This window comes from Diabrotica virgifera, chromosome 7, assembly GCF_917563875.1.
Source record: "Diabrotica virgifera virgifera chromosome 7, PGI_DIABVI_V3a".
NCBI classification, from domain to species: domain Eukaryota; kingdom Metazoa; phylum Arthropoda; class Insecta; order Coleoptera; family Chrysomelidae; genus Diabrotica; species Diabrotica virgifera.
In genome coordinates, this window is record NC_065449.1 from 239,064,134 (window position 1) to 239,079,540 (window position 15,407).

A 15,407-nucleotide genomic window follows, 5' to 3' on the forward strand; every position below is an offset into this window, starting at 1 on the left:
GTGGTCGAAAAATTTTTTAAACAATTTTTTTTAAACAAATTCACACAAATAATTTTTTTATTTCCAACAATTTTTTTTTAGATAAAGGTCTCGTGTCATTTTTCTCTAAAATTGACTGTTGTCGAGTTATACGCGATTAAAAATTTGAAAAATGCGAAAATAGCCATTTTCAAGGCTTCATAACTCGATCAAAAATGATTATTATGAAATTCAAAAAGTGACAAAATCAAGATTCAAATACTTTCTTCAGCGTTCTGAAGAGATTTTTGTCACTAATTTATTACAAAGCTGTTATAGCGCTATAGTCCAACTGTATCGTCGCCCCCGTTAACGGAACTATTTCGATTAGATTTTTTGGCACAAACTTACTCAAAAAGAGGTCCTTATAACATATCCACAGGGTGCCGGGCGGTGCCGTGGTCGAAAAATTTTTTAAACAATTTTTTTAAACATTCACAAAAATAATTTTTTTATTTCCAACAATTTTTTTTAGATAACTTGGGTCATTCTGAGCAAAAAAGGTATCTTGTAATGTTTCTCTAAAATTGATTGTGGTCAAGTTATATGCGATTAAAAACTTGAAAAATGCGAAAATGGCCATTTCAAGGCTTCATAACTCGATTAAAAATGATTATTATGAAATTCAAAAAGTTACAAAATCAAGATTGAAATACCTTCTTCAGCGTCCTGAAGAGATTTTTGTCATTATTTTATTACAAAGCTATTATTTTTAGTTATTAACAATTATCGGTATAGTCTAACTGTATCGTCGCCCTCGTTAGCGGAACTATTTCGATTAGATTTTTTGCACAAACTTACTCAAAAATAGGTCCTTATAACATATCCACAGAGTGCCGGCCGGTGGCCGAAAAATTGTTTAAACAATTTTTAGACCACGGCACCGGCCAGCACCCTGTGGATATGTTATAAGGACCTCTTTTTGAGTAAGTTTCTGCAAAAAAAATCTAATCGAAATAGTTCCGCTAACGGGGGTGACGATACAGTTGGACTATAGCGCTAATTGTTAATAACTAAAAGTAACAGCTTTGTAATAAAATAATGCCAAAAATCTCTTCAAGACGTTGAAGAAGATATTTGAATCTTGATTTTGTCACTTTTTGAATTTCATAATAATAATTTTTAATCGAGTTATGAAGCCTTGAAAATGGCCAGTGGGAACATATCAATATAATGTAAATTTATATGGTTTCTATTGATAATTTCCCACCTCTTCTAGTTTCATCTCTTTTGATATTTCACAACGCATTATGTTTTCCGTTTTTCGCGTTATTTTGCCGGTTCTTTGTGCACTCATAACTGTATATTATAATCCTTGACATAAATGGTTCAGATCAGGAGTTCAAACAAAGTTGGCTTAGAAATAAATTAAGTATTTATTTAAAAAAGACGTTTATAAATAATATAACTTCATACTGAATAAATATTCATTTTTTGGTATCTTTGGTTACAGTTAAGTCAGCCTTTTCCATTTTGTGCCTCCACATTTTATTCGTTTTTCTCACCTGAGCAGCTAAATTTTCTACTTTCGTTACCCAATCATCGTCGTCTTCTTCAACTTCATCGTCTTCAGAATCATTCTAAAAATAAACAAACTGACATTTAATCGGATATTTACATCAGTAATAAACATGGTGGGACAGGGATGCGTGCTATCGCCACAATTCTTTAATGTGTACTCCCAACTAATCTTTCAGGAGTCACTATGGACAGGGATGCGTGCTATCGCCACAATTCTTTAATGTGTACTCCCAACTAATCTTTCAGGAGTCACTATGGGAAAGAACTGAAGGTGTACGGATTTGAGGGAACATCATTAATAACATAAGATTTGCAGATGATATCTCAATCATGGCAGAGAATATAGACGAATTACAAAATCTTCCAGTAATCATTAACAGAGAAAGTAAAACGATAGATAAAACCAAATACACGGTGATCTCGAAAACCCCTGTTGTCAACGTACATCTCACATTGTAGGGTAAACCGTTAGAGAGGGCCGATAAGTATAAATACCTCGAAGCAATCATAAACTCATAGTTAGATCAAGATGAGGAGATAAAGGTCAGAATAAAAATAGCTCGAAAAAGATTTATAAAATCGAGGGCTGAGAACAATAAGGTTCCAAGCGCCATTTCGTAAATTTTTCAGGAGACAAATTTCCAATTTTAAACTATCCTAATATCGTTATTTGAAGGACTGTAAATCTTAAAATTATTTTATACTACAGTGTGGTAAATTGTGATAACGCCTCACGTTAGATAATGCCATAAGTAAGATTCTAATGTGCAATTTTGTAACATATTTATTGACGTCTGCAGTGTACTTGGAACCTTATTGCACTATAAGCCTTGTACTTGGAACCTCATGGAATTATAAGATAAACATTTCACAAAAAATTTTAAATTTTCCAAACATTGTTAGCGTAATTGGTGAAATTAAGGTATAAATTTCAAAATAAAACGAATATTTATTTTTAAATAGAAAATCATACAAAAAGAAGTTATACTTCTATTATATGATTTCAACGAAATAAATATACTTTCAACAGGTTATTTGTATTTTATTTAAAGATTAAACTAATTTTTACTTACTACTTTCCAAAAATTTTTATTAAAACAATACCAAAAATAAAAAAAAATAGAAAACACACGGATTTGAACCCGGGACCTCTCGATCTCCGGTCACACGCTCTACCACTGAGCTATATTCCCTTTGCTATGACAGGTTACAAGATTTCTCATACATACTGACAAACTTAATAGACCAAGTGATGTATACAAAAATACTTTAACCTTTCAGTGCTAACGCATGGTCTCATAGACGGAGCTAACCTATTCATACCTATAATTAACGATCTATTCCGATATTCGGGCTAGGTCATTCAATAGCTTCATATTTTACCTAACCGTTGTTAGTATTTAAATATTGTTGAACGTAGATACATAGTTCGTTCGTTACACAAGATTTCGGTCTCAGAGACGAATGTTAGCTTTTGCGGCTGTACTAAAGGTAAGAATTGTAACTTTTAGCGTTGTATTTTTAGTGAATAAAATATTATTTTTTTACTTTTTAGAAATAGAAATGAACTACGAAAAGTCGAAAAACAAAGTACAGTTGTTACTAGTGTAATAAATTTATGTTCTTAGAACACATAAAGGGTATATGTGTGGAATGTTCAGAAAAAGATTGACTTTTTTTAAGTTTAAAATTACTTCGTATTATTAGAATTGCTTAAGTGTGGTTATTATAAGTGGATAATTTCATCTTTAGTTTAAAAATAACTCAGCAAATTTTTTGTTTCTATTAAGATTTTAGAGTTTTTTTCTCCCTTTTTAGAATAGTTGCTTGTTTTTGTTAAGGAATTATTTTTGTCAAAATAATTGTTTATAAATATAATTTTTAAATAAAACTGCATTTATTTTAAATAAAAAAGTATTTAATTAGACCCTTGAAGTAATTCAATTTTGAAAATTTGTAAAATTTACAGTACTAGGGCATGTATAAACATACGGTCCCAGAGACGGACGTTAGCACTTATGTCAAAATATTTCACGTTAGCACTGAAAGGTTAAATATACTTACTATTATTATAAAATATCTTATTCCCGAGGAAGACAAATCCAAAGACACAAAAATTATAATAAATATATTTACTAAAAACACTAATAATATATTCTTTTCACGCACACCTTATTTGCGCTACATAAAGATGTGGCGACTAATACCATACTGTCGGTGTGCGCATGCGCCAGGGAATGTAAAAATTCACCCTCATGCCTAAAGAAGTATAACTTCAAAAAATACTTATACATTATGGAAAAACCTAATTAAATTTATCTCTTTTTGTATTTAGAAATTAATGCCCTCTATATTCCTGATCCTGGTTTGGCATCTACTTATAGGCAAATTCAATTTGTTGAATTTTTTTTTCATTTTGTTTTATTTTTCATTTTGTCGGTTTTTGTTATTGTTTTAATAAAAATTTTTGGAAAGTAGTAAGTATAGAAATTACTTTAATATTTAAACAAAATACAAATAAACTGCTAAAAGTATATTTATTTCGTTACAATCATATATAAGAAGTATAACTTCTTATGTGTTTACAAAGTACAGACAGATTCTTTTTTTTATTTTTGTTTTAATAAATTTTTTTAGAAAGTAGTAAGTATTAAAATTAGTTTGATATTTAAATAAAATACAGATATACTGTTACAGTGGCGCACCTAGTAGAATTTTCCTTTGGGTGGGGGGTTGGCCGAAATTTTTTTGTATTGTTTGTGAAAGACAAGTTACATTTTCCTACTACTCTTTAAATATTTTTTATAAACGCTGAGGGGGACAAAACCCCCTGGGTACGCCACTGAAAGTATATTTGTTTCGTTGAAATTATATAATGGAAGTACAGTGGAACCCCGTTAACTCGGATTAATTGGGACCGCGGCCGATCCGGGTTATCGAAAATCCGGGTTAGCCGGAGAAAATGGTAAAAATTAATAAAATATGGTATGCTTACAGATAAACTCCGTTATAATTGTCACGCAGACAGTGGTAAACCACGTTCGCATTCCACACAAAACCACACATACAAAGCGTCGTCAAATGTCTTATTCTTAGCTTTATTAGCTTTGCACCGATTGTCCAAACTGTCTTTTGTTATCATTTTGAAAAAAAATTCTTCGATTTTAGTTCTATTTTTCTTCCAATCCGATACTGTAGATGTACCGACACCATAATTTAATGCTGCAAGATTCACCTTTATCAATTCTACTTAATGCTTCTAGTTTCTTTTCCATTGTCACTACAACATTTTTACGTTTTGTTGCCCTTATAGACAAAAGACACGCAAACACAAAATCTGAATAAATTTACGAACGATTACAAAACCGAAGCGAACAATACGACTTTACTACACACAATACCGTCTCTGATGTTATGTTATTTAATAACAATGATAACTAAGACCATTGTTAAAAAAAGAATTTTAATAGTCTTTTCTAAACAATGCTAAGAAAGTTTCAAATAAATAAAGGATAATACAGGTGCCTGTTTTCGATAACACTACAATGAATGTGGTGTGCCATGAGTCATTTTTACTATGGTAAATGTAGTTCAATCCGGTTCCATTATCTCTCAAATATTATATTACATGTTAGTACAAAACCTTGTGAACCTTGAAAATGCGTATGTATAACCGAAATAAAATGAAGCAAACAACATACGACTATTTTATTTGCTGCGAATTGCGCGACAGGGCCCCATCTGCACCCTGATATTTTCAGTAATGTCGGATTCAATCGTTTCGTTCGTATATTGACGTCACCAAATGAATGAATTAGAGTCACGAGATTTTGTAACAGCAATACATTTTTATTGTTGAAATGTTTGTCTGATAACAATCAGTCCGGGTTAGCCGGAGTTCCGGGTTATCGGGGGCCGACTTATCGGGGTTCCACTGTATAACTCCTTAAGTAGGTACAAAGTACACACACTCTTAATTTTTCTAGTAAGTACTTGTCGCTTGGAACATTATTGCCCGAACCTGAAAGTATTTGACGTACTTGAAACCTTATTTCATCATTGATTACACCGCCATCTAGAAACAATTCAACGTTTTTCAACTATCATTCGATGAAGAATTCTTTATTAAATAGAATTCTTTAAAAAAACCGATTTTGTACAAAACTTCGCTTGGAACCCTATCGTTCTCAACCCTCGAAATATAAGTCAATATTTACAAATAAGAAACTGAGTCTGGTTATCAGATTGAGGTTGGTCGAATAATATGTTTGGTCGCAACTGCTATATTTATATATAGGGTAGAAAGGTGGACTCCGAAAGCCCAATCCGAACAAAATGGGAGGTATTCGAAATGTGGCTATATAGGCGTATTCTGAAAATTCCTCGGACTGCAAAAGTCTCAAAAGAAGAAGCGTTAAGACGAATTGGACATGACAGAAAACTTATGAATACAATTAAAATAAGAAAAACATCGTATCTGGGCCACATACTTCGAAACGATACATATTCTCTGCTACACGTCATCATGCAAGGAAGAGTAGAGGGAAAAAAAGCTTGGGAAGAAAGAAGAAATCTTGGTTGAGCAATATCGGAGATTGGACTAACCTTTATGTTGAACAGATATTCGTTGTATATAAGTTGCAAAAGATAGGGAGGCGTTAAAAGAAGTGATCGCCAACCTTCGTTAGAAGACGGCACAAGAAGAAGTAAACATAAGTTGATAACGCTAAAAATAGTCCACAGAAACAACCAACAAGTCCAACAACTGAGGGTATATACATGTTCAAACGAAAATAATAGTAAATTTTTGTGATTGAAGCAATTCGTACAATTCAACAAAATATCTTATAGCATTGATTATAAATATTCCTCCCCTGTACTTATTAATCAATGCTTATAGTTTATAAGTGATAATTCTTTACACATACTTAAATTTCCAAAAACTTACTCTAAAATTTGTGGCATACCAATCAGAACCTTCGTTTATACACGGACTTCTGCAGGGACTTCCATCGTGTACTGAAGATGTTCCTTGGGAACCCAAACTCCATGGAGACTGACAATGTTCTTGGCGATTTCGAAGATTACTGATATTTCTCGTGAATGGACTTTGCACGAACGGACATGAAGGACCACTGTAATATACAAAACAATTTAAAAAACTTATATGCGAACTTTGGACATTGTAAATTATCGGTTAAGTATAATAGGGAACTTGCATAAATTTTTAAATTCGAAAAAAATGTTATAAATCACAACAGAACATAATTTAAAACATGTATCAAAGATAAAAAAGTTTTGTTTGTCTTTCGTTTGGCCCCTAAAGACGATTAAAAATTCAAATTAAAACAGGTGGCCCAAAACGCATCGTGACGTCACTTGGTTTTACATTTACATTTTTCCAATAAAGTAAACAGAATTTTAAATTAGACGTTATAAACGTCAGTAGAAAATACATTTATGTGACGTTACAAGTGTTTTTGATCGTTAGACCTATTCATAGAAAATTTGTACTTTTACAAAATGGTTTTATTTTAAAACAGTATAAAACTACAATTTTAACAAACTGGTATATATTATTACAATGATATACGATAAATGTCATTAGAATATAAATATTTTTGACTTATTCCACGACGATGACCTTGCCAAATACCCAAGTAGGTGGAGGCCAATAAACTAAAGAAGGAGAAGAAGAATGTACCTAAATATAAGGTTGTGTCTAGGTATACGCTAACGTGTACGCAAATAAAAAAGTTGAGTGTCAGTGATTTCTTATTTTTTATTTGTTTAGTGTTTGTTTTTAAATTAACTACGGAGTGTGGACAATTATTTAGTTCTTTTAATGAGTTTAAGAACATTTTAAAACAGTACGAAAAAGATAAGAGACTATAAATTAATATATATTTTTTTTAGTTATAAATGAAATAGTATTACCGTAAAAGATTAAAATAAAAGGAAGACCTAAAGCTTTCACAATAATAATTAACTTGTTCTGAAGCTATTATCCTTGTGGCATTTTTGTAATCAACTATTCTAAATGAGAACTAAGCCACAATTTAACTAAAAAATTGATTTTATTAACGTTTCTACTTCTAAACCGGATGTCGTTGTCAAAATATAAAATATTATTAAATTAAACAAAAATGTTGTTGCTTGGTAAAAAATTTTTTCTAATAATTTATTTAATCTGACTAATTTTTGTATTTTGACAATGGCATCCGATTTGGACGTCTAAACGTTAATAAAATATTTTTTTTAGTTAAATTGTGGCTTATTTTGCATTTAGAATAGTTGATTATAATAATTCACTTACGTATAAAAATTATTTTAACAATATTTTGTACCTACATGTCATGTAAACTAAATACATATAATTATTTTGCTAACCTAAATATATACTTTTATATATACATTGATTTATTACAATTAAGTTTGAAACATCTGAATAGTTCTGCTTCCCTTCCCTTAACAAATATGTTTCTATCAAACAAACACTAAACATATCAAAATAGCATGTACAGTATTTCTCATGATCATCTTTCAGTGCGGCACAGTTTTTCGATTTCTTTCTAACGCATTAAATTGTATGTGACAGAAAAAAAGGCACGTCGGTGATTACATTTCGTCGGTGACATTTTTATAACAGTTATTCTAGTTATTCTAGTTGTCGATAGATGGCGCCATAATAAAAAAATAATTTTTTTTAAATTAGATAATAATATTACAAATATAATCTGTATAATTTATAAGACTATAAAAATCAAAGAAAATACCATTTTATAAATGCAAGAAACACATTTGATTTGTTTTTATTCCAAATTGAAAATAAAATGTGACAGCTGTCAGATTTAACTAAAATTTCATGTTAGAATAAATGTCATAAATGTGTATTATCACGGACTTACCCTTTTTCCTATCATTTGTTACGCACTGAAAAATGATCATGAAAAGGACAATACCAAAATATATAGTCACTGCGCAAGCTAAATAATGACGTCACTAGCTTGATGAAGTTTAATTCGCGTCTACCTAACTTTTTTATTTGCGTACACGTTATCGTGTACCTAGACACAGCGAAATATAACCATAATAAAAACTAATGCAAAACTATGTGACGTCACGGGCCGTTTGAACTACTTTATACCGCAGAAGACTTTAAATATGTATTTCTAAGTTATTACGAGTTTTTTAAGCGTGAAATTTTGGAAATCTCATTTTTAAACAAAACTGAACATTATTATCTAATAAAAAAAAATGTGCAAGTTCCCTATTATAAGGGTTAACGGGTATTTAACCTCTATTGCATTATGATACACATGCGCTAGACTTACACCTGTTTTTGGCAATATACAGTCCCATACACACATACTAGGTATACACAAATTACTAAATAATCTTAAAGTCCTGTATCACCAAGAGAATCTTCCAGGTAAAGTATGATAATACACAAGCATACATCAAATTTTCGTTGCGTCCTAGGACGACCTTATACCTTATATTCACTGCGGACCTACCGACAGATATAAATATGACCACGGCCACATTTGCGAATGATATGGAGATACTTCCATTTAAGCTTTGCTAAATGGAGCAAAGCTTAAGAGGCAAGAGTAGAGATCAACAGGTAGCAACAAACGCGGTCCAAGATTACGACTGTAATTTTGAATATTTTGTCCAGATATTTGGCACACATATTAATCGTATCGAGTGCAGATAACGGAACAGAAATCTGACGCAGGTTTATCAAAATGACAGTGACACTTTCTCTATGTTGACTAACCAGTTATTTAGTTATAATATGTTAGATTTCTTGTTAGAGATAAAACATTTTACTAGGTCCAATATGACACAAAATCTAGGCATGGGATAAAAAAGTTTATTTGAAGAAAGTTTATTTTTTTGTTCTTCTTAATGGCGGTACAGGCTCCTTTTTGCAATATTTTATTTAGTTATAGAGTAATTTCCACATACCAACATATTTCTAAAATTGGGCTCTGTACCGCCATCCTTTATTATATTACGAATATGTGTGCCAAATATCTCGACAAAATATTCAAAATTACAGCCGCAATCTTGGACCGCGTTTGTTGCTACCTGTTGATCGCTACTGTTGCCTCTTATATGGAAGTTCGCCGGACACACCCTACGGCAGAAGGATGAAAGATGGACTAAGATGATTATACATTGGAGACCGTGGAACCACAAACGAAAAAGGGGAAGGCCATAGATGCGATGGTCAGATGACCTGAAGAAACACACTGGGTCAAAATGGATGCAAATTGCCCAAGATAGAGAGGCATGGAAGAAGGAAGAGGAGGCCTATATCCAAGGATGGATGTTTAGTGCTGATTAGATAAATAGATAGATGGAGATACTATCACCTAACAAAAATCCCAAAATAGCCTCAGAAATCCTACAAAATAACTTAAATAAAATACAACAATGGATGACAAAATGCAGAGTCAAAATTAAATGAAAACAAATGACTACACCTAACATTTACCACGCGTAAAGAAACATATCTGACTGTGTACTTAAACGGTAAAGGGATACCACAAGGGAATGAAGTCAAATATCTAGGTATGTACTTGGACAGAAGATTAAACTGGAGGAAGTATATATTTACTAAGCGAAACAAACTGAGTCATACCTATGTTAAGGAATATGTATTGGTTGTTAGGCAGAAAATCAAATCTATCCACTGAAAATGAAATATTAATATTCAAATCCATTCTGAAACCAGCTTGGGCTTATGGGCTAGAATCATGGGAAACCGCCGCACATTCCAATACTGAAATAATACAAAGATTTCAATCCAAAATATTGAGAACAATACTAGCAGTTCCATGGCTCATAACCCATGAAGCCATCCATCAAGACGCCGGGCTAACATACGTCAAAGATGATATCAAAAATGCGCGAAAAAAAATACAGAGAAACTTATCCGAAAGTGTATCAGAAGTGTTCGCAAAAAGTTTAGCAAATAAATCGCAAATAGTTCGAAGGTTAAAACTAAAAGTTCCGCTAGAGTTAATTAATACTAAATGTGTATAAATATGTAAAATGTAGTCAATATTGAAGACTAAGTTTAAAAATGGGGTACACCACAGGATGCCTCCCTACATGTCACAACACTTGAATTATCAGTCCTATAATTTGTCTATTATTAACCTAAAGATTTAGGTTGAGATATTGTATAGATATATTGAAATAGAAGTGGGGTTAATAAAAAATACACATACACACACACACCTTTACCAATCATCAGAAAAAGTATACAAATTAACGTACGCTGGTAGGGACCTCTGTACGAAGAAACATGAAGTCAGGAACGTCAACAATGTCGAGTGATTCGCGCAGACGTCGGCAGTCATCCCGTCAGAAATGAGAAGTTGATGACATACAATATTCTAAAATTGTTATCAGCCATGCAGTATGAGAAGTTAGTAGTTAGCTAAAACATGCTGTATACATCAAGAAACATACTGATTCTGTTGTTTTAACATTTCAATAGTTTTGAAATAATCTCTCTCTTTGGAAACTGTAAACTCATTGATTTTTTTCTGTTCCTGCAGCCACAACCTAAAATAATCGACAACGGTTCTGCTTTCGAGGTATATATCATCCCGGTTCTTTTTGACGTCTTTTAGTTCGCTTTCGAGGGATTTAATAGCTTCCTCGTTATACCTTTGTTGTCCGCTTTGTTGGTCGTAAGACGTTTGTAGTGCTCGAAGTTCACGAAGTAGATCCTGATTTCGGATGTGGAGGGAGTCTTTTTCTTTCTGCACCACCTGCAGTTCCACTAAGTATTGCTCGACTTGACCTTTCAAGAGCTGACTTCTTTCTTCGAGATTTGTCACTGTAGTTTGCATTCTGGTACTTTGAGTATGTAATTTTTCATTCTGAAAACCATGTAATACAGAATTTTAAGGAGACTACAACAACTTTTTTGAGTGCATCACAAATGATGGAAAAAAAGATAAGTCCGTGATAATATACATTTATAACATTTATTCTACCATGACATTTTAGTTAAATCTGACAGTTGTCACATTTTATTTGCAATTTGGCATAAAAACAAATCAATTGTGTTTATTGCATTTATAAAATGGTATTTTCTTTGATTTGTATAGTCTTATAAATTGTACAGAGTATATTCGTAGATATACACACACCGGCAAAATTAGCCGAACACTTTAAAAATGGGACATGTTTGATGTCTCGAATTTCCTAAACCACTGGTCCGATTTGAGTGATTCTTTTTGTATGTTATAGCCTTATTATTTAAGAATATCGTAATAATAATGTTGTTGCTAGACAGGTAAATACCATTTTATACCGGGTGTACCAATCATACTGTGTTTTTTTCTTAAAGTTTGGAACACCCTGTGGAATATTCTAGCATATGTAGAATATCAAAATTAATAGTCGGTTGTAGACTGAGGCTTTCTTAACATTTTTCTTTTTGATTGATTTACTTATGTGAGAGAATAAAAAAGTTATGTGCGTTAACAACTATCCATGTTTTTCATCAATAAATTCTCATAGTAGGGGAGGAAAGTATACTAAATTTGCAGTTACTCGAGCGTTATGGGGACCTATTGGATTGTGAAGAGTATGTGCTAAAATCAGAAAAAAGTTAAGTGAAGTTTTCCATAAAGTGGGGGACTTTTCATTTTTTAATTTAATTTTCCATTTGAAACAATCATTTTTCTCCGACTATAGCGCTATCTATCCATAATTCGAAAAAATGTGTCGAATAAAAGTTGCTTATTTTTACGTAAAGAATCCAAATCTGCAATACAAATTGGGGCTCCTATTTAAGATTTTAAATTAAATCCCCCACCCCACCTCCGTGGGGGCTCGTGACACCCCACGGAGAGGGGTGGGGGGTAAATTAAAAATTTTAAATACGAACCCTGCGATATTTCGCGAAATGAACATCAGATCGTAAAACTGCAAAATACACCTATTCAATATTTTTCAAAAATCTACCGAATGGCACCACACAAGACCCCCTAAGAGGTAGGGTTAAAATTTTAAATAGGAGCCCCCAATTTTTATTGCAGATTTGGATCCTTGACGTAAAAATAAGCAACTTTTATTCGCAACATTTTTTCCAATTATGGATAGATGTCGCTATAATCGGAAAAAACGATTGGTGGAAATGGAAATTTAAATTAAAAAATGGAGAGTCCCACACTTTATGGAAAACTTCAATTAACTTTTTTTGGTATTAGGACCTACTCTTACACAATCCAATAGGTCCACATAACGCTCGAGTAACTGCAAATTTAGCATATTTTCCTCCCCTACTATGAGGATTTATTGATAAAAAAAAACATGGCTAGTTGTTAAAGCACATAACTTTTTTATTTTCCAACATAAGCAAATAAATCAAGAAAGAAAATGTTAAGAAAGCCTAAGTCTACAATCGAGTATTAATTATAATATTTTACATATGCTAGAATATTCCACAGGGTGTTCCGAACTTTAAGAAAAAAACACAGTATGATTGTAACACCCGGTATAAAATACCATTTACCTGTCTAGCAACAATATTATTACACTGATATTCTTAACTAATAAGGCTATAACATACTAAAAGAATCACTCAAATCGGACAACAGGTTTAGGAAATTCGAGACACCAAACATGTCCCATTTTTAAGGTGTTCGGCTAATTTTGCCGGTGTGTGTATTATATAATTCGTAAATAATTTTTTTTTCGATTATAGCGCCATCTATCGACAACTAGAATAAATGTTATAAATGTCTGTAATCACCGACGTGCCTTTTCTTCTGTCACATACAATTTAATGCGTTAGAAAGAAATCGAAAAACTGTGACGCACTGAAAGATACTCATGAGAAAAAGAATACCATCTTAATGGTTAGGTACTTGTAAAAAAATAAAATGTAAAAATTTGTAAATCGGTAATTAAAAATAATGTCAGTGCAAAAATAAGTGAAACTGTGACTGAATTATCTTTGACTAACCAGATAAATCTCATGGAGACAGCCATGCTATGAATGACAAGGAGAGATAGAATACCGCTCGTGCCTGAGAGGTTTTGTAACACTGATCTCCATAAGCGCAACGTTGCGTTCTTAACGTGAAACAAAGTAATGATGATATTCTTACCTCCATATTAACGGCACAATGTTGTCTAAGAAGCTTATTTAGCTGTTCTTTCAGAACATTGATCTCCTCCTGTGCGCAAACCAGTTGTATACTTTTATTACCGGCAATTTGCTGCGTGCTTTTTTCAACTTCGTTGAGCTGCAAAGTTTTCAATTCCAACTCCCTCTTTAGGGACGCAACTTCTTTTTCGAATTGTTTAGATTTTTCGGTAAATTTCGTTTCTTCACCCTGGACCATTTGCAATCTGCAAAAACGAAAATAAACTTAATGCAAAATGTGAAGAGTGGTTTATGTGCTGTTGGATTCTTATTAAATTTTGAATATCTAATTTTGTTCGACAAAAGATACTGAGAAAAGTATATGGCCTGGTGCAAGAGGACGACGGCACATGAGAATCAGGATGAGAAACGATGAAGTTAATGAATTGAATGAAGGGTATGAAATTGTATGATTTGTGAAAAGTCAAAGACTGTGATAGCTGGAACATGTCCAGAGAAGACCTGAAAACCATGAATATAAGACATGAATATAAGACAATGGAGGAGAAGGCCACAAAAGATATCTGAATGGAAGGACATAGCCATACAGACAAAGTGTAGTATTGTTAGGACAATCTATATTGTTGTAGAATTGTTTTTTTTTGTAAAGAAATTCAGAAAAAATTAAATTTATATCAACGACCATGAAATGATAGTTTTTCATCACCCTGTATTTTCATCACCAAAATTGTTAAGAATTTAATTTTGCTATTAAGCAAGTGTTTCGGGAAAAAGTGAAACGACTAATAAGTGATCGACGAAATGCACGGGACATGAACACACATTTCGGTGATTAGAAAGTGGACATCGTTGACGAAAACAAAGACGGCTTTAAGATCCTTTCCGGGAAGGTTTTTAATGTGTTATACAAATTGTATGAGGTTTAGATTTTAAAGTAGAAAGTAGGAAAGAACTAATTATGATATCTCTTGAAATATGACAAAATAGGAAAGTTCTGTGAAAAAAATTTGGTTCAGAAGAAATGGGTATGAAAGGTTTTGAGAGAGGCGTGGTTTTGATTGAGTGGGAAAGATGAGGTAGAAGGGAGTCGGAATTTGGCGAGAGACGAGAGGTCACTGTGTAATTAACATCGGTGGAAGGCAGTCCAGTTTTTTGTTTTAAAAAGTTTAGTAATCAGTGTAGAGTGTGTGTAATCGGCCTTTGCGAGCAGAATCAAGTTGAAACCAAATTGTCGACCGGTTGAAGAGTCAATTTTCCTGGTCCGAGGGAGCGTCTAGAACGAGTAGCTGATTAATATCTTTTTGCACAAGATATCGAACAAGGAAAACTGAGTAACAGAATTCGAGCAAATCCTGTATGATTTTGGAAGCAGTCGTGACGAGAGGGACTTTTTCGCAACATCCAGAGAGTACATGTTTGGAAGAATCAAGGACGGCGCAATCCAGAGAACGAGGCAGTGAAGAAACAAAAAGGTCAGTCAAATTATTTGTCGGAATGGAGAAAATTTGTTTATATCAAACCCATATTTGTTTATTTGTTTATTGAACTTTTCTTTTACGCAGTTAGTCATTTAAAATTTAAGAAATCAAGTCAAAAGAAGAAAAGTAAATTTTAGTATGAGTAAATAATAAATTAATTAAATAATTTTTTTGTCAAAACAAGGAGATATCAGAGTTACGAGTTTAATTGATTAAGTAAGAGATTGTTGCAAACAAGTTTAAAT

The 15,407-nt window shown here is 32.5% G+C and overlaps 1 protein-coding gene across 6 annotated transcripts in view; it reads right to left on the reverse strand.

The window, feature by feature from the left end:
- Window positions 1–1,375: 1,375 nt before the first annotated feature.
- The window catches only part of LOC114328083 (probable DNA double-strand break repair Rad50 ATPase), a 105,483-nt gene continuing 91,451 nt past the window's right edge, over window positions 1,376–15,407 (reverse strand). For 5 of the 6 annotated variants that reach the window (XM_050655557.1, XM_050655555.1, XM_050655559.1 and 2 more), the window contains 4 exons: window positions 13,686–13,929; window positions 11,029–11,444; window positions 6,488–6,674; window positions 1,376–1,598 (listed from right to left, as the gene is read on the reverse strand). In XM_050655557.1, the coding sequence (XP_050511514.1) occupies window positions 1,446–1,598; window positions 6,488–6,674; window positions 11,029–11,444; window positions 13,686–13,929 (1,000 nt within the window). In that variant the 3' untranslated portion in view covers window positions 1,376–1,445. The remainder of the gene's footprint in view (window positions 1,599–6,487; window positions 6,675–11,028; window positions 11,445–13,685; window positions 13,930–15,407) is intronic. The other variant, XM_050655556.1, reaches the window with a different exon arrangement.